At 38.6% G+C, this 20523-nt stretch overlaps 1 protein-coding gene across 1 annotated transcript; it reads right to left on the minus strand.

The window, feature by feature from the left end:
- Positions 1–1946: 1946 nt before the first annotated feature.
- On the minus strand, positions 1947–19734 carry LOC113419920 (uncharacterized). Its single transcript, XM_087954205.1, has 12 exons — positions 19685–19734; positions 19456–19506; positions 16273–16407; positions 14351–14468; positions 12383–12433; positions 8606–8683; positions 7405–7461; positions 6583–6642; positions 5517–5581; positions 4826–4907; positions 2906–2964; positions 1947–2145 (listed from the first exon to the last, which is right to left on the minus strand). The coding sequence occupies exons 1-12, from the start codon at positions 19732–19734 to the stop codon at positions 1947–1949; spliced, it is 1005 nt and encodes a 334-aa protein (XP_087810331.1).
- Positions 19735–20523: the final 789 nt, after the last annotated feature.

Below are 20523 nucleotides of genomic sequence, written 5' to 3' on the forward strand. Positions count from 1 at the left end.
AAATTGAACAAATCAACCAAAAGTTCTCACTTAAGGCACAAATGACCATAAATTACTCCATTTCAGTCACAGTATGCAAAGACCCAACTCTCTGGAAAAGGAAGTGGAAGGAAAGAAAAGTAAAGGACAACCAGCAGCAAAGTGGATGGACTTGATGATAATGGCAATGAGTGCACCATTGGGAAACCCAAAGGAAGAGATTAGGGATAGGCTGTCACCCAAAAAAGCTATCTGTGTGAAAGCTAGGAGTAAAAAAATAATGTAAATAAATAATCAATTTGCATACCACCTAATGACAGTCCTAGAACAATGCTTAATTATTAAATAACCATGGAGAAAAGAGGATAATTGGACACACCCTGACACACCTTTAAAGACTGAAAACTCTGAAAGAGATTTTCTCTTTTTTACAAGAAGAATCTGCTGTCAAGTAGCCCACTAAGCAAAATATTTTGGTTTGCATTTGACAAATAATCCAGAAACGTAACTATGTTAACAATGTTAAATGATGGCAAGAAGATTAAAGAATTAAAAGAAAGGTGGAGAAATCCATATCTTGCTTGGGATCAATTGCAATCACTAAAATCTATTATGCAAAGTAAACCATCTATTTGAAATGGTATCAAATATAATTTCTGAGACAATTCCACATAAATGGCAATAATCTATCAGTAACTTCATATGGAACATAACTAGTGTTAAACAAAGACTAGTGTTAAGCAAAAATTTCTACAAGATGCTAAAGAAATTTCAATATTCAGTTATTTAGCTTAAGACCAAAACATTTATTACGTAACCAGTATCTTCATATGCTGTATGCTCTTCCTTCATCTCATTTTCAATGTTATGAATGAGAAAGACAAATAATCATCATACGTAACTTTTAATATTTTAAACTGTAACTAGTATTGATAGAATATCCACTTTTTCTTTCCTCTTCTCTATATTATCAGTGAGGCACTCTGGGCAATGTACAGTATAAATATATTCATTGCCTTTATAGCAATAGCACTTAAATATTACTATTACTCCTTCCTCCTTTTCTTTACCCCAAAGCAACAACTCTATGAGGTAGGTTGGGCCTAGAAAGGGACTTACTCAAAGTCACTCAGCCAGCTTTTATGTCCTAGGGCGATACTAGAACTTACAGTTGCCTGGTTTCTTGTCCAGCACGTACACCATTATGACTCTTTTATTATCTATAGTACATTCAATAGGTATCCAAAAGGAATAAGAGTAGAAGAAGAGGATGAAGAAGAGAAAGCAGATCAAGCAGAAGCAGCAACAGAAGAGGAGGAAGAAGGAGAAGAAAGAAGAAACCAATGGTTGTACCAATAGTAATAGGAACCCTTAGAGCAATACCCAAAGGGTTGCCTAGATACTTGGAAATTTTCAATTTATCAGGACTGAATATTCTGACTTTGCAAAAAAACACTTTACTCGGAACTGCCTATAAACTCTAAGACACTACCTTAACAGCTCTTAGCTCCTTGGTTAGTACTTGAACTGTTAAGATTTTACCAGTCCCAAACTATGAATTGGATTAAATAACCATTAAATAACAACAACCATTGGCATTGACAAATTTGTCATCAGTCAATTGCAAAAGGTGGCTTTATTGGGAACAGCTTCCATCCTGTGACAATATCTGGAACACCATCAAACATCCACATCTTCCTATCCCAGATAGGCAGGATTCAATAGGTAAACAAAAATGCCAAACCCAGTCTGTAGATCTGGCTGACTGTGCGACGAACCATAACAATAAACGTGTGGTTCCAAATTGAGACCAGATACTCCAGTCTGGCTATTGTAAATGAAAAACAACAACAACCACATAAAGTAAAGTTGCACAACCTAGTTTCAATTTCAGGTAAACAGAGAAGTTTGTGGTGATTGTTATTCAGTTTTATTAAAGGTCATTAAAGATGGGTGCATAAGTGCCTTCAAGAAGCTAAAGGGGGAAACAACCTCTTGGACTGCAAGTAGAGCAGGGGAGTTGAGTGCAGCTGCAAGCATGGCTGCCTGGAGTACCCGCCATGAAAGAAATGGAGAGGCAGAACTAACAGCAGGATCAGAAGCAGGACTTTGGCTGAGGCCCACAGCAGCCTCCAGGCAGCCCGGAGGGTTGGACGTGGGAAAGTGCTGCACACAAAAAAAAGGGGAAAGAATGACATGTAAACAACGGCACAAGAGCAGCATCAAATACAGCTGGTGGTTCCTGGTGGAACAATGAAAAGGTGGATTTACTTTTTCTTCATTTTTTTTAAAATAAGTCATTGATTTAATATTGGAATAATGCTATGAAGGAACCATCTCTTTTTTTTAATCAGGTTAAATTGAAAAGAGGCATCAGTTTCTTCTAAATTATAGCCCACGGATTTTAAAAAATGGTAAAGCCGCAGTACTGTCTTTTTTTAATTAATTCAGGAGAAGTTTAAAAGAGGGGGGGGATCACCAATCAGAATAACAGGTCACAATCATAGCCAAAGCAGTGGGAGGAACTGAAATCCAGAATGGGATTTCTTAAACTAGCTTTATTTCCATCTGGTTTATTCATGGGAGATTAATAGCTTAAAGTACAGAAAACACCTAACCCAGAATTGGGGTGAAAGTTTAAATTAAGTAAGCTTTACACATCATGCAATATGGTTAAAGCTTGTTGTGTGAATACAGCCAATGCCCTTTCCTTCTTTTCCCCATCCCCCCCACCTCCAACTCTTCTGCTTTGCATCTACCTATTTTACAGTACCTGCATGTTTATTTTTTTCTGGAGTTCTAGACTTAATATGCCACTCAACTTGTCAAGGCAACTCTATGCAGCTTACAGTCATACAATTAAAATATTGTATAAAATGTTAAAATGTTAATAAATCATATCTCTGTTAGTCCATTGATCACTTACATGGATGAGCAGTACTCTTTGGAAGTAATTCTGTATAGTTCCAGACTTGGAAGTCTCTTCTGAGAGAATAGGAAAAGCAAGATGTGAGATGCAAGAGTTCCACTAAGCACACTTAAGAACAGTGTGTTGCTTTATTTCAAAGAACAGAGCATACAGATAGTCCTCAACTTATAACTATTTTTTAACAACACTTCAAAGTTATGATTGGCATAGAAAAAGGTGATGATTTGTGACATCCGTCCTTAGAATTACAATCATCTCATCACTCCCACAATCACATGATTGGAATTTGGGCACTGGGCTACCACTTACATTTGTACACTTGTTGTACAGTCTTGCAGTCACATGATCATGATCTGCAACTTTCCCAGGCAGGCTTCTGGCAAGCAAAGTCAATTGGGGAAAGCTGGGTTTCTCTTAATGACTGCATGTTTCACTTAATGATCACAATTAAAAAATTGTTGTAAGATCAGGTCCAGTCACATGGTGACTCAATGATTGCATTGCTTGAAGTCCCAATTGTGGTCATAGATTGAGGACTACCTGAGTGCAAACTAAGAGTATCCTTTGACAGTTTCTTTCCCCTTTAAGAAGCAAGTATCAAACTGAAAAAAGTGGCAAAGATGAAGGCCCTCTGCTAGGGATAACATTGGTTACCTAACTTAGTTTGGATAAAAATAATATATAAACTATGTTAGTGAGTTTAAGTGTATGTATCACTTTAAACTGTAAACCAAGTTTTTTGGTGCGGTTGTAAAATCACCATAAGAGGGAGCAAGAGAGCTCACTGTTTGTTCGGCTTTTACTGGAATGCTGACAATGAAGGATTGATGGTGATAAACTGCGTGTTTGCTGAGAAGAAGAAAGGAGGTTTGATTTTCTTCATATCTCTGACTGCAAAAGAGATATATCACAGGACTGATTGATTGTAAATTTACTGACCTCTTTTTCGACACTGCAAACTGAATAAACCCCGGACTGTCTGAAGTTAGTGTATGACATATGGACTGTTTTGACTATGCTATAACTCTTGCTGGAATAAAAACTATTTAACTTGCACAGTGTATCTGTCTTACTGAGTGTAAGCTACTACAACGTTTTGTCTCACATATCTGCCTGTCTGCTAGACTGCCGTTGTACGTTCTGCTAGGGTGTATATCCCTAACACCCTCCAAAGATAGGATTTGCAGTTGTCATGGACTGGTTCTACAGCTGTGTGATCAAGTGCAATTGCCAGTCTTATGGACACAGAATGGGACAACTCGCAGCGGCCAACTCACCACAGCCAATTTGTCATGGCCTACTTGCTGTGGCCAACTCACCATGGCTAAGTCACCATGGGCTAACTCAACAATTCGATTTAATTATTTAAAATATTTTTTAAAATATTTTTTAAACATATTTTAATGTTTGTCATTCACACTTCATTTTGCCCTTCCCTTTGCTCCTTTCTGTTCTTCCTTTTTCTTATTCTGTTCCACCATTTCTTCGGTATTAATGTACTCTTGTCCCATGGTGAGTTATCCTGCGGCAAGTTGGCCGTTGGCGAGTTGGTCGTAACAAATTGTCCTAGACCCTTTTGGACAAGTATTAACTTCCAGCTCTGCTCCAATGTACTTAAAATCACTGCAACCTCTGTCTATAGTGTGCATGTCAGAATGTCAAGGTTCCCACTGATACAGACTCTTGTTTTATCCCCATTGGCTCTTCACTCTTAAAATCATGATCCTGTGCCATCATTTAAAAAAAAAAAAAACAGAGTTACAGCCCCTTTCATACTGACTGGTCAGAGGAAAATACCAACGTATCTCAAGCCAGGGGACTAGTTGGAGAAGGCACTGGCCAACTCATCCAAAGTTTTGTGTTTGGAAGAAGGTGGCATTAAGAACAATTGCAACCACCCAACTACATACTTCATACCATCTGGTCACACACTTGTTCCTCCCAAAGAAAGCCTCCTGCCGAGGTCACCATTTCTCCAGACAGTGCATCTTTCTCCAAACTAAAATAGAACACAGTAGTAAAAAGGTAGGCTATGTTTTCTCTGTGCATAACAAGCCTAGCAGAACAGAAGAGAACGTAACTTTGGACAGAATATTTTGTGACTTGCAACTCTGTAACTTATTCTTGGAATAAGTTCTTGGAATAATAGGAAAATGAACTTGGCTTCTAGGTCTTTTAAGATGCTGATTAAACTTAAGTTTGAAGTCTCCAAAAATATCTTCTCTCTTATGCATGCATGCATGTGCGCACACACACACAAAAACACAATGTTTCTTGCAGATAAATACAATTCCACTGTCAAATGTAGCAAATTCCGCTACTTAATTCCTTCACAGGATATTTTCAATGAGAACATGTGCTAAATCTAAAAGATTTATGGGGATGTCTCTCTGCTTTTATTTATTTCCAGCCGACATTCCCAAGGCCTGTTTGTTGAGAAACCCTAAAATGGATATTATTGCTATTCGTGTTTTTACAGATGAGGAACTGAGTCCAAGAAATTGTGACCATACTAATTTTGGTCAAGATTTGGTCTAAGTCTTTGATGCTCTCAGCTCATTAATTGATCATCATAGCCAACTAAGAGGATTGATTAGGTCATTCTTACAGTGCTATTTCCTGTTGAACTTCCACCACACTGTCTTCCAAGAAGATGATATTTTGGTGCAGCTCCTTCATTGATTTAGAAAGAAAACAACACTGCTTTAGGCTTTCATATATATTTTTATCTTAATGTTTACACTAGTTCAACTAAGCTTCAAACTCTCCTGAAAGCCCCGAGATGACAGGATACAGGAAGAGAGATTAATTTGAAGATCTCTAATCCTTAATAGTTTATATTGAATTGCATTATATGCCATCTAATTCTAATTGAAAATAATCTAAACCTGAAATCAAGTGTAGAAGAGAATTTTTCTAGGAATTTGGCAAATACCATTTTCATCATAATCTTCTTCTAACTTTTATCTACTGTTTCAGCACTTAGATTGATGTTGCAACTACAGATAGTCCGAAACTTATGGTCTCAGTTGGGACTAGGATTGCTGTCATAATCACTGTAGTCATAAAGCAAGATGTCACATGACCATATCAACATATGATGGCAATCCCAGCACTCCCCACCGCAGTCATTATACAGGAATTGTGGGTATTTACTCAACTACCCACTCCAACTCAAGCCATTCCAGGCTTGGTCCCTCCCTTACCTCAGTAAGGTAAGGGACAGGCTCCAACTCCCAACACCACTGGTTTCCCACCCACCCCGCTTTTTGTATTTTGGCCATCCTGCACCCTCCCTTGGGGTGTGGCAAGTGGCCTCCGAACTGTGTGACTCTGGAGCTGCTAGCCATGTCCTGGGAAGCCTCAGTCACCAGAGTCTATCCCAGCAAACATTTGCTTGATTACCTGCCTTCTCTCTCAGTTCCCTGCACCAACCTTCTACCTTTTGCACCCAGCCAAAGCAGAAGCGCCTATCTTTGCTGTCTTTTTTTCCCCTCCAGGGTACATTTTCTAAGTCTATGTCTTATTTAGAAGACAGTGCAGTGCCTCATTTGTTTGAGTGCTAATTCACTCTTACTTTGTGATTCCCTTTGATCCTGCATAGATTCTGTTAGCTTCATATATGTGACATCTCTGTTGCAGGCAACAAAGTTTGGGCCTAAAGGGAGTCATACCTGACTCTTCAGAGACAGTTCTTGGATTACCGTGCTTAGTTTCTCAATGTGCTGCTGTTTCTAAAATGCAAAAAATCAGAAGACTTTTATTCTATTTATATGTAGAAAGAAATGAGCCTTACATACTTTGAGAGCATGAACGTGGAGGTGCTTCCATGCTAAAAACCCATAGAATTAATATACAATTAACTCTTCTAGAAGCTACAGGGAGCATTGCAATTGCTTTGTGAACAGGCTTGTTGTGTTATACTTCTTTGATGTTAATATACGGTATTTTACAAAATACTAAAATACTTAGCTAATCACTAACCAGTTTGCTAAAATATGTAACTGAAAAGTGTAGGTTTTGAAATTATATTAGCATGTACTTATGTTCTATTATTCTTTCATCAATGTGGTACTTTGCAGTGGAATAAGTTATTGCATTAATATTTGGGGACTTCCCTGGCTGAGTTTTATGGGAAATTAATATGTATTATCAGGGTCTTTGTCTCAAATTCTTATATTCGATATTTCCATAACACTACTTTTATTGTGAATAAATGAACCTTGTTGTCTTAGAAGCTGCTTCTAAGCAATGATGTATCTCTCAAATTAAAGTATAACTGGAAGGATCCAGGAAGTAGCAGCTGAGTTAGCTAATGAACAATAACCCTGTCTGCTGAATAACATATATAGGTTGTGAACTTTGACAAAATTGATTATTATAGAGACCTGAAAAAAAATCACCCTGCCTTGACTCACATTTCTCAGCCAAAGACCCATGAGTACTTTAGTATCAAAAACAAAGGAGCTTTGAAACCAGAAACATTATTGATTTACCTGCCTGATCCTGTCATACTTTGTCTGCCACTTAGCTTCCCATTCAAACAAGTGCCTCTATGTTGGTGAAGAAAAAAATTATAATAATATAGTTGCAGCAACTTCCAGTCTTCAAATGCAAAGACACAGTCACAATTATGAGTTGTCCCTTAATATCTTGAGCATCCGAGATTATTTCTAGCCCAAAGCTGAGACACAATTGTGGAGCTGTAATTTCAATATCTTCCACAAGTGAGTAAGCTGGTGAGAAACGATATTCTCAGAACAGCAAGAATGCATTCAAACTATTCACACATGAAGACTCTTTTTCCCTAGTAGCTCTAATTGCCCTACCAAATACTGTACTTCCACCTCAACAACACATTTTTAAGCCATACTGTAATGTATTCTGCCTTGGTGCTTCACCCTACTTCTCAAAGCACTGAGTTGCCTATCTCTTCTTGATTGACAGTTCATACCAAAGGAAATGCCCAGGGACTACATTCTTGGACAGCAGCAAAAGAAGGGCAGCTCTCCAATGCATGGAAGCAGGGGCTGTGTAGTTTTGCTTCAAAGCTTAATCAAAAAGAGGTGTCCTTTAAACTTTATATATTCCTAGTAGGGACATTTTCCATTATTATACTTTGGGGAACAGAAGGGAACCAACCATGGGTACAATATTCCTGCTCAGAGGATTCCTCCAAGCTCAAGAAAGCTCATTCCTTTCTCCCTTCCCATGAGGAGACCTACAGAGATTCCTATCTCCATTCAGATTTTTCCCCACTTCCTGGAAAAGAACAGAAGAAGAATTAACAGGCTTCCTATTTCCCATGCTGTTCACTGCCCAACAGCTACAGCATCTAGTTATAGGGAATAGGGCAGCAGTAGAGCACTATTAATTTAATAATCTGCTGCATATGAAAATCTTACCTTGTCTTAATAAATCTGGCACTGTAGCATGTGGCATAATATATAAACACATGAGTATATAATTCCTCCTGCCTGTGCAAAGTGGTTCTTCTCTTGGGAAAGAGAAGGGACAGTTACTCAAAGAAGCAGAACTGTATTTAGTAAGTGTGTGTGCAAAATAAGTACACAAGATAGCAAATCAATGCTTAGAATTTCTATTCTTCCAAATTCTGTGATCATTTTTACATTAATTGTATTGATTTCCTAGTCTAGTAGGTCCTTATAACAAATATATAAGACATGCGAAAATTACCTTCAGTTCATTTCCTTCTGATCTGAGTTCCTTCAGAGCATCTTTGTTGGACTGCTCATCCATCTGTTGCTTGAAGACCTGTATGTAATTATTGCAAAATAATAATAATAATAATCCAAAAGTTTTTATAGCTGGGAAGAAGGCATTGCTGTTATGTGGGCTCACGGATAGATGGTTACTATTGTAGGAAGCAGGATACTGGTTTCTTGTTTGATCTTGTATACATTTCCACATCAGCCTGTCCTCTCAGAGATGAGCCAAGAACAGATTCTCCTAGACTAACATGTCTTTTGCATCTGCTGACAGTTTTACGTTTTGAAGAATGAGCAAATGAAGAATCTCGTATCAAAGACAATTACTGCTAGTGCTATGTTCATATCCTGTTCCCCCATTTGTTTCAGAAAAGGGCCCCTATGAACCAGAGATGGCCAACCTGCATCCAACTTAATTTGGTTTGGGAGAATAAGAACAGCAGTGGGTGGAAAGAGATTTTCCAGATTTCTGAAATCAGCAAAGATCCAGAATCCTACATAAGACAGGAAAGTTGACCTTATCTTTATAAATCTAGCCACTGTAGCTGGTATCTTAGTCAGACTATATTACTGCATTAGCTTTTCTGATCTGAATTTTCAGATTCATTTGAACTATATTTGAAGCTAGATTAGATTTATAGTGTCATACAATTCCTGTATGTGCAATCACCATTAATTATGTAATTACAACCGTGAAATAATGCTAGATAAGCAACATATATCCAAAGATGTTTAACCATCTAAGTATAGTTCTGATACATATTTAACATTGACTTGGTGTCTTTTTATTGACATAATGAGTCTTGCTACATGTTGAAAATTGCCACTCCAAGTAAACATTATCCCAAATTCAGGGTTGCATTGCTGATTTATTCTCATCATTCTTACAAGGCTATAATTGGTTTCTTATTTAGCATCTGGTGTTTTGCATTGGTTTCTAAGGTTTTACTCCTCCCCCTTCCCATCAAAAGAGAAATCATTCAAGAAGGCGGAGCCTCCTCGCTGACGGACCGTAGATCGTGACTCTCTGCGGCTATGGTCCGTGCTCTTTCGTTGGAGAACCCCGATCATTACGATTAGGGGCTGAAGCTGCCTTGGAGTGGTGGTGGAGTAAGGGGAAGCCGCAAGCCAAGTTGAGGGGAGCCGCATCTCCCCCCCCCCCGGGCTTGGTCTTTTTCACCCCGAAGATGACTGCAGCGGTGGTTTAAAATGACCACCCCGAAGAGGAGGACTCAGCTGGATTAACATTTGTGCAGGAGGGAAGAAAGAGGTGGATAACATCTGAACCGGGACAACTGGGCAATACAACTAAACAAAAGTACCCTGGGATTAAGGTAACATGGAATTTTTAAGAAAAGAAAAGTGAGCGGCGAAATTACAAAGGGACAGGAAAAAAAAATATTTTTGACAGCTAAGCAGGGCTTCAAACTGGGAAAGGAAGAAGCTGGAACTAAAGATTTAACTAAATTGGACTAAAATATTTTGGGAATAAACAGGCATAAAATAAAGCTGGACTTAAGATTGTCAAAAAATAATAATAATAAAGTTTACAAATTGGAGACTGGACTGTTGGAATATTGAGATTCTAAAAACCCTAAATAAAAAAATAGGGGGAAAAGGTGAAGACTTTGTATAATGGAGAGTGCCACCTTTTGACAAAAACTTGAGCTCAAACAAAAGGGAAAGCATCCTGTTTCTGAATGAACTTGTGTGGATACATTAAAAAAATATTGAAACAAAGTAAGAATCTTAGAAAGTGAAATAACCAGAACCAGAATAAAGAACCAGAATAAAGAAAAAAGCAAGGAAAGACTGACTGTGGGATTGATTGATGTTTTTGGTATAAACCCTGGGCTGGAATAACTGAGAACTTTAGAAAATTGAAAGAAGAAAGAAGGAAAGTAAAAGTGTTTTTTTGTGTGGACTTTAACGATCATAAAATATAAGAGTGTGTAATGATGATATCTCTTTGGGAATTAAAAATGGAACTTAAAAATATGAGAGAATTACTACAGGAAAGAGGCGAATCACTTTGCTCTGTGTTAGAAAAAATGGAAATGGCGATTGAAGAACAAGAAGAAAGAGCTTCAGAGGAGGAGGAGTCGATTCAAGGAGAAGACATTTTAAATAGACAATTAACACAAAGAACACTACAAAGAAGTGGGGAACGAAGAAAGGTTAAAAAGTTGAGATTTAAGAAGGCAATCAAAAGGAGGAATACCTGTGAAGTCGGGAAAGGCAAAAAGACCCAGCAGAAAAGGGGAAAGGAAGATATTAAGAGAGGGATATAAACTGGAATGAGAAAAGATATGGGGAAAAGAGGGGGAGGAGAAGCAGTAAGAAACAGGTGCATGAAATAAAGAAATATGGAACAGTAAAATGTTGAAAAGAAATTGTGTTTTTTTTAGAGATAATGGTTGATTAATTAAAAAGGGGATTCTGCAGGGTGACAAGGGGTAATAAGAATATTTCTGCAATTAAAAATATTTAGAAAATAGGGTAATATAGATAGTGATAACTTTTATTAAAAATCAAGGGGGGAAAATATGCTGTGGAATCCAAACGAAAAGATGTAATGATTATTATTGTAACTTCTTAAAAATAATGGTTTATTGGGAATCAAGATGAGGGAATAAAGGTATATTCTAATCATTGAGGTATCACACTCAAAACAGTAAAAGGGGGGAAACCTATACTTGTTGTTGTTTTTTAGTGTTAAAATTTGTATTAATCTAGAATTTATAAAAAGAATGTGTAATGGAAAGGGAATATGACAGACTAAAGAACCAACTAAATTAATAAGTTAATATAGACTATTAAAAGCAAGAAGAGACATTGGTAACTTTTTTATTATCATCATTACTATTATTGTTATTATTATTTGGCAAACACATATTGTTTATCTTTATTTTTAAAATAAATATTAAAGGAATATATTTGAAATAATTGAAATGAAACAAAAAGATGTTTCGATTGAGATTAATGAAAGAGGCTAGAATTAATGTGTTTGTTTCTCTCCTTACTGAAAATTTGGAATGGAAAAGGTAGTAATAGAATTAAATATGCATATATGAATGTATAATTGCTGTCATATTTGTATGTAAAGGTGATGACCCGGAAATATGTTGTCCACTAAAAAGAGATTTTTATTTTTAATGTGAAAAACTGAATAAAATTTGTTTTTTAAAAAAGAGAGAGAAATCATTTATTTTTCTTGGCTTCCCATGATTATCCTTGCTTTTCTACCATTTCTATATAACCATTTCTATTCCATCATTTCTATATAACCAAATTTAGCAGATCTTCAAATGCCATGCAAAGACAATCTAGTTAATAATTGGATGGGAGACTAACAGGAAATCTTGGAGTTGGGAAATTGGGAATATATTTTTTAAAGGAGGCAATAAGAAACCCTTTCCATGAAACTGCTAAGAAAGCTACATGGGTTTATCTCATTAGATTCACCAGGAGTCAAATGGCAGGTACAATGCCAAATTTCTATTTCAGGTTGCAAATTAAGAGCTGCGTATTCAAATGTTGGTTAATGAAATTTGGCATTATCTATAACGTTAATATATTTAATCTGATATGCCACTGTTATTTTGCAAGTTTATGTTTTATTATTTATTGTACTTGGGGCATAAATTGATAAGTGTAAGCCAAAGTTAATCACTTTATTTTATAATCAAATGAATTCTAGAATAAGGGCAGCAATCTTGAACTCTGCCCTTTCTTAAGTACTCACCTTTTTTTCCAGTTCTTTAACTATCTCAGCCATTTTCTGATTTTCCTTTTCCTGAAATTTAGCAAAGAAATGGAACAATCTAAATCCTGCTGCTCAGATTTTTTTTGTTGAACAATTTTAGTCTTGTATTTTCTTTTTATTATCAGCACTATTAACACTTAGAAATTATACTGTGTTGCACTTTATAATATTCAACATGATTTATGCAATTTGTGTACAGTAAAGTCAGTATTATTATTGTTATTCCTATCCTGCAGGCTAAAAGTGGAGAGTGGAGAGGCAAGGAATGCTGTGGGTCCCATTCCCTAGGAAGATACATCTGGTGGGACCCAGAAAAAGGACCTTCTCTGTGGTGGCTCCCTCTCTCTGGAACATCATTCCCCCATAAATTAGACTGGCCCCGACTCTAGCACTCTTCTGGAAGGCGCTGAAGACCTGGTTGTAAGGATTGCCTCTCCTTCTAACTCAAGAAAGTAAAAACTCTTGAAAACGAAGTATTTCAAAAGGAACCTTTTATTGAGCAGAAGTGATAGCAATACATTCAAAGCAGTGTCTGAATATCCTTAGACGAGACAAGTAGAATTAAAGCAGTAGAGACCCCTCCCTTTAGCGAGATGCAGACTCAGCCAATCCACAGGTGTGCAGATGTTGTTGTACCAGCCACTCTGAGAAACAGAGAAGCACACGTTCCCATGGCCATCTTCTGCTGGCTTTCAAAGTGAAACAACCCACATGGCCCTCCCCTCTAAATATTCCCCAAGAGGTGAGAATATCTTTGGCACCAGGATACAAGTTATAAAATAAACAGTTGTCACAGGCAATAGTAATGAATCAAATTCAAGCCCCCCTCCCTTCTCCCAACTGAATGGCAGTATCACTTTTAGGGATCTGACACTGGTTTTGCCAGCAGGCCTGGGGAACCCAGAGCAGGATGGAGCCCATTAAATGGCTTGTGTGATGTGTTGTCACCAGGGTGGAGGTGGGGGACTATTATTTTATTAATTTATTATGTGATTATTTTCTTCTATTAGTTTTATTTTTGTATATGTTTTTATATTTGTGTAAGCTACCTTGAGTCACCATGTGCAAATAGGTGGCAATATAAATTTTCTAAAATAAAATAAAAAAGAATGAATATAAACTTTTATTAAATTTAGCACTATTTTCTTGATCTGAATGGCCTTAGTCTGAAATTCTCAAAAAGGGTAGAGTTTTTTTTAAAAGAATCCAATCTCTACTGCATTTGCCATAGCAAACATACTAAAGGCAGGTTTGAGATTCTCATCAGGAAGATGGCATGGCTAATGAGAAAGGAGTTTCAAAACTCTTGTCCAAAACATTTAGAAAGCACCAGAATGCCTATCTTCAAAGACACTGTTTTTATTTCTTCAAAATGTTACATATCAGATACAATAATGAGAAACCACATACTGGCACGAATACTTCTCTAAATGTGATCAATTCACTCAAGGGTATTTTTAAAAAGTTGTTTTAGCATGCCTAAAAGTGAAGGTGTATCATTGGCCATTAGAAATGAAGACTAAAAACAGAACACTGAAATAGCAATTACAAACGTTACAAAAAACACACACCCTTTATTGGTTCCTGTGAGTCTAGAGCAAGGGTCTTCAAACTTGGCAAGTTTAAGACTTGTGGACTTCAACTCCCAGAATTCCTGAGCTAACATGACTGGAGGAGGAATTCTGGGAGTTGAAGTCCACAAGTCTTAAAGCTGACAAGTTTGAAGAGCTCTGGTCTAGAGAGCCACTCTAACACCAATGTGTTTCTCCCAGAATACAAATTGGCCAATTGGCCAAGGTTTCTAGAAAGCCATGTCACATGACATAACCAATTCTCTTATCTTCACCCCGAGGGGTAAACACAATAGGATAAAGGAGGAAGGAGGGGAAGCTGAGGACAATGAGGAGAGAACACAAAGCTCTTAAATTGGTCCCCTGAGGGGCTCACTTGCTTCTGTATATGCAGCTGGCGTTGACGGCTTCGGTTCCGATACTCCTGCAGAACACCCTGGATTTCCTCCAGCTCCTCTTGCAATGCTTGCGTTTTCTTCTCCAGGGGCTTAAGACTGCACAGGAGAAAAGGGAAGGTTTCCTCACCATCTCCTATGCCAAGAATTTAATCCCCGAAGCACCTTACTCAGAAGAATCCTGGCCTTGCTTCAGATTTCTGTCCCTTCCATTTATACCTGGGTCAACATACTGAGCTCAGCCTTGCCTACTCCCTCCCAGCTAACCTTTGCAAAGCCTTGCAGTATTTTTTCAGTTAAATCACTATAAAGAAAAACCTCTACAAAAATTGCTTTAAATTTAGCCATAACAGAATAACAGAGTTGGAAGGGGCCTTGGAGATCTCCTCAAGCTGGAGACCCTGTACCATGGATGTCAAACTCAATTTCATTGAGGGCCACATCAGAGTTGTGTTTGACCTCGTGAGGTCGATGTGGGCATGGCCAGCATGACATCACTCGTGTTGGGGGTGCCTGTGGTGGGCTGAGCATTTTGCCAGCAAAAACAGAGTTCGGGAGGGTCGTGTGGAGTCCTCACGAGCTCCGTTTTCACTGGCAGAGGCACCATGGCTGGTCCTTCACTGTTTCCAGGGCAGCTCTGCAGGCCAGATCTAAGCACCCTATGGGCCGGATCCAGCCCCCTTGAGTTTGGCATCCCTGCCCTACACTATGCCTGATAAGTGGCTATCCAGTCCCTTCTTGAAAGCCTCCAGTGATCAAGCACCCACAACTTCTGAAGGCAAACTGTTCCATTGGTTAATTGTTCTCACTGTTAGGATATTTCTTCTTAGTTCTAGATTGTTTCTCTCCTTGATTAATTTCCATCCATTGTTTCTTGTCTTGCCTTCTGGTGCTTTGGAAAATGGATTGACCCTCTCTTTTTATGTTGCAGCCTTTCAAATATTGGAACACCGCTATCATATTACTCCTAGTTTTTCTTTTCACAAGACTAGACATACCTAATTCCTGCAACCATTCTTCATATGTTTTAGCCTCCAATCTCCTAATCATCTTTGTTCCTCTTTTCTATATTATTTCCAGAGTCTTTATATCTTTTTTATAATATGATGACCAAAACTGAATGCAGTATTCTAAGTGTGGTCTTACGAAGGCAGTGGTGGCTAATCTTTTCAGCACCATGTGCCGAAACGGGAGTGTATGTGCACACTCAGGTGCCAGAAACTGGAAGAGCAGCTCCCCAATGCATGTGCATGGGAGCGCCGGAAACTGGAAGCTTAGCTTCCTGGCGCGTGCATGCACACCAGCCTCCTGGTCTTCCAGTTTCTAATGCGCATGCATGCCTGAAGACCAGCTGGCCGGCATGCACATGCACTCCGGGGAACTGTTCTTCTGGTTTCCAGTGCTCCTGCACGCACAAAGACCAGACGACACGCGAAGAGCAATAGGTGATGGCTGGCGTGCCCAGAGAGATGGCACTGTGTGTCACTTCTGGCACACATGGCATAGGTTTGCCATCATGGTACTAAGGCTTTATAAAGTGGAACTAATACTTCATGTGATCTTGATTCTATCCCCGTTAATACAACCTAGGATTGTGTTGGCTTTTTTGACTGCTGCCACACTCTGTTGGCTCATATTTAAGTGATTGTCTACTAGGGCACCAAGATCCATATCACAGTTACTGCTACTGAGCCACATTTCACCTAGTCTATTTTTCTTGCCTAAATGTAAAACCTTACTTTTCTCTACATCGAACAAAGGGTTCCTGATTGTTGACTAAATAGAAAAATGGCAGGCTGAATTATGAATAAATAATTTTCAAGGGTGCCCATTTTCTCTCCAGCTTTTTGAGGGATCAGCAATTGCCAGGAAAAATTGGGGAGAATCCCCATGAGAGCCTCACCTCTTGGTCTGTAGCAAGGTACAAAGCTGGGCCTGATGTCTTAACAGTGCCTCATATTCCTTCTGCCAGACCTCACCATGGGCAAGTTCTTCATGGATCCATTCTTGTAGCCAAGCATTCTCATCTTCAAAGTTCCTGAGTTTGTAGGAGAGAAAGTTGATGAGGAGTGAATGTGGGGCATTCTGGTAAATCCGAGAGGTTGCAGAAGTGATACTGCCTGTCCAACTGATAAGTGTGAGAAGCAAGAACTAGATGTTCCTCCAAAATTGATGAAAAAAACAAGAAGAAAATGAGAATTGTTACCAAGAGCCCTCCAGCAATATTAAAGGAACTGTAGGAATGCCTGGCAAGTACTGGTGATGTACTACAATAACAATCTCCCATATTCGTCATATGTCTGGGCTATGGGGTAGGGTGATAAAATGGAAGCATTTCTTTTTACAAACAAAACATCCAAGCCTGGCTACGTTTTGCAAAATCTACATCAAGTCTGACAAAGGCATGTGGGAAAATGTGTGATGGTCTGATGAGACCAAGGCTGAACTTTTTGGCCATAATAATCCCAAAAAGTATGTTTGGTGCAACAGAGTTCATCACCAACAGAGTTCATACACCATACTCACAGGGAAGCATGGTGGCACCATTATGCTTTGGGGCTGTTTTCCTCAGCTGGAACTTGGGCCATTAGTCAAGGTAGAGGGAAATGAACAGTTCCAAATATCAGTCAATTTTGGCACAAAACTTTCAGGCGTCTGTGAAAATACTGAAAATGAAGAATTTCTCCTTTCAAGATGACCATGACCCAAAGCATGCCTCCAAATCAACAAAAGAATGGCTTCTCTGGAAGATCATCAAAGTTTTGGAATGGCCCATCTGAATCCAATTAAAAATCTATGGGGTGACAGAAAATGCCCTCACAAACTGACAGATTTGGAGCACTTTTGCAAGGAAGAGGGGCAAAGATTCCCAAGGCAAGATGTGCCATGCTGATAGCTCCTACTTCAAAATATTGGATGCTGTCATAAAATCAAAAGGTGCTTCCACTAAGTACTACTTTTAAGTTTGCATTATTGTAAGTTTTTTTGTATTCCCCCCCTCCCCAAATGCCCTGGAAATTTTGTGTACCTTTTTCCTGACTGATGCCTTCCAGCAATGACATCCCTTTCATGCTTTGTAAGCTCTTAGCAGACCATGGCTTCTGCTGTAAAAGGCAACTGAGTAACTCTCAGAAAAATCCTACTACAACAGCTGAATTTTATAAGGTCTGATCAGTCATTTTAATTTATGGCAAGTGTGCACTATTTTAACATCAGTTTGAATGTGATTAATTCACATTCCTCTTTATAAGAGGATGTGCACACTTATGCAACCTTATTGTAAGATTATTTTTATTTCTCCTTAGAGAAATAAAAGTATATGTTAAAGGAGGAAAAATTCTGAAGTGATTTATCTTGGTTTGATTTTTACATCTCAAAAACCTTGTATTTTAGAAGTATTATAAATACAAAATACAAAACTTCTATTACTATTATAGAAGTATCTTCTTTTTATATCCACTGTATTTCCTAAAAGCTGGATTTGTTTCTTCCTTTCTTATATACTATGAGAATGTCCTTTCTCATACTAATGTAAACTTATTGCCAATCTTTTCTTTTGGCTAAAAATTCAAGATTCTGTGTTTAAGCATGTCTCTGTCTATAAACAGAGGTCTTCAAACTTGACAGCTTTAAGGTTTGTAGACTTCAACTCCCAGAATTCCTCCTCCAGTCATGTTAGTTCAAGAATTCTGGGAGTTGAAATCCACAAGTCTTAAACTTGCCAAGTTTGAAGACCCTAGTTACATACACTGTCTGCTTATTCAGGGAAACAGCTGATTATAATTAAAACTGACCATATTCACCAATTGCAGAAGATTGTTTTTTTATTTGTTCTGTGAAGATGAAGCCAACATGTTTTGCCCATGTGTATTTAACATTTTTTTTAAAGAGCCCTGGTGGTGCAGAGATTAGAATGCAGTATTGCAGGCTAAATTTGCTCATTGCCAGGAGTTTGATCCTGACCTGCTCAAGGTTGACTCAGCCTTTCATCCTTCTGAGATTGGTAAAATGAGGGCCCAGATTGTTGGGGCAATATGCTGACTCTGTAAATGGCTTAGAGTACAGTGGTGGGATTCAAAATTTTTTACTACCAGTTCTGTGACTGTGGCTTGGTGGCCATGGCTTGGTGGGGCGTGGCAGGGGAAGGATACTGCAAAATGTCCATTCCCTCCCCATCCCACTAACCTGCTTTCCAGCTCCGTTCTCCTGTGCAGGGCAACAAAAGAAGACCCAGCCCATCAGCTGGGACTCGGGAGGCAGAGAAGAGATGGGGGCAGGGCCAGTCAGAGGTGGGATTTGCCGGTTCTCCAAACTACTCAAAATTTCTGCTGCCGGTTCTCCAGAACTGGTCAGAACCTCCTGAATACCACTTGTGCTTAGAGAGTGTTGTAAAGCACTATGTGGTGGTATCTAAGTCTAAATGCTATTGCTATTATTTATATAAATAGCAGACAAGAGAGGGCGGGGTGATCCAAATCAAAAGGGAATGTGAATCAAGCCTCCCTCCCCATATTTCTAATAGGATGTGTAGTGGGAGAACAGGTTATTTGGCCAAATAGAATGTGGAAACAAAGAGGTGGTTTTATTGCAATTTGTTCAGGTGTTGTAGGCAGTATATTGTACATGGAACATGTCCCATTTTGTCCTCAGTAAGGTGAGTTGAAAGGTACTGTTGGTTCATTTGGTCAGCCAACTCCATGGTTGAATGGGAACCCAAGCCTGAATCTGGATCTCTCTAGTCCCAGTCTAAAATGGTAACAATTATACAAAACTGGGTCTAGGCCCTTGTACCTGTATGAAAAGCCCCAAATGGTTCCACTGTACAGCTTACAGTATATGTTTAAAGGTCGGAGAAAAATTCTGAAGTGATTTATCTTCCATTTGATGAAAGGCCCGTGAGGTCACCGAAGCACTTTTCATCAAAAAGATGATGCGCCAGATGTTCGACCGCGCTAAAAGGTTGGGGATCACTGTTAAGGAAGAAAATTCTTATATTCGATTTTTATTTCAAAAACCTTTCATTTTAATAGAGGTATGTTCTTTTTATACGCACTGTACTAAAAGCTGAATTTGTTTCTTCTTCTACCTGTATGAAAAACCCCAAATAATTCTATTGTTGATGATGGTATTGCTATTCCTGTACAGGTAAGAGACAAGTGTAAATATTGTATCTAGTTTGATCCGCACTACTCCCTATTCAGTATGCTAAAGATATCAGTTTTCTGTGACATATTTCCCATGGCCTGACCACATCCCATATTCACAATTAGCTCTTTCTCACAACCAGGCTACAAAGAAATGTTGTTAAAACACACCCAGGACTTCCTTGCTTGAGTTTACTGCTTCGACTCAGCGCCATATTCATGTTCCACAATTCCTTAGTTGGGCAATTTATTTCTTAGAGAAAATCAATACATTTGCAAGCATGGATTGGAGACCCTGAAAAAGAAAAGATCAAACTATTCAAGCATTTAGAAATATTGAACCACTTACATGTAAGGACACACCAAAATTGCTGTGCATGTGATGCAATGCATACATAAAAACATGTTACAAAAATAAAAGCAGTCAGGAAAAATTGGCCAGATGTAAGTCATATTTTTGTATGACCAACTTGCATGTTTGTGTGTGCGTCGTGAAACTGAGGCCTTTACCTGGTACCTGCCACTCAGGGACAGATTCATCAGGACATTAGTTAGTGACCACCAAGCCAATCAAATATACCTTCTAAGAGTCACTCCCTAGGCCAGTTGCCATCACATAAGAATATGTTGCTTGGCAACCAACTGCCAACTATTACCATTCTATCCTCCAATGCATCTCAAACATAGGGCTAGTTCCTCACATGCTCTAATCCTAGAACCAATCCGCCCTGGCAATAGCCTTTTCACTGGCCCCCAGGGGTATTGCCTCCATCTCCCATCTAGCAGACTATGAGTGAAACAGTTTTAAATCATTTTCATTGCTTCAGTGAACATTCCCCTTTTAGCCCAGCACGCTAAGGCAGGCAAAATCTGTTAGGCTTTTTCACCTATTATCTTGGAGGGACATCTGGAACTGCAGCAACAACTTTATGGTATTTTTTCCTGAACTGTGGGATAAGCAGTTTCACACTGAAATGAATCCCAATGACATGCCAAGGGACTCTAGGAAT

This window comes from Notechis scutatus, chromosome 2 (assembly GCF_049901735.1).
Source record: "Notechis scutatus isolate UNSWTSFEM ecotype Mainland chromosome 2, rNotScu1.2, whole genome shotgun sequence".
NCBI classification, from domain to species: Eukaryota; Metazoa; Chordata; class Lepidosauria; order Squamata; family Elapidae; genus Notechis; species Notechis scutatus.

Bases quoted from the DNA above. Each gene is read 5' to 3' on its own strand.
- LOC113419920 (XM_087954205.1), bottom strand. From the start codon at position 19,734: ATGAATATGGCGCTGAGTCGAAGCAGTAAACTCAAGCAAGGAAGTCCT. The intron at 12,434-14,350 runs GTGAGCCCCTCA...GCTAAATTTCAG, and splicing joins AGCTGCATATACAGAAGCAA to GAAAAGGAAAATCAGAAAAT. The intron at 8,684-12,382 runs GTGAGTACTTAA...AATTACATACAG, and splicing joins TTAAAGAACTGGAAAAAAAG to GTCTTCAAGCAACAGATGGA.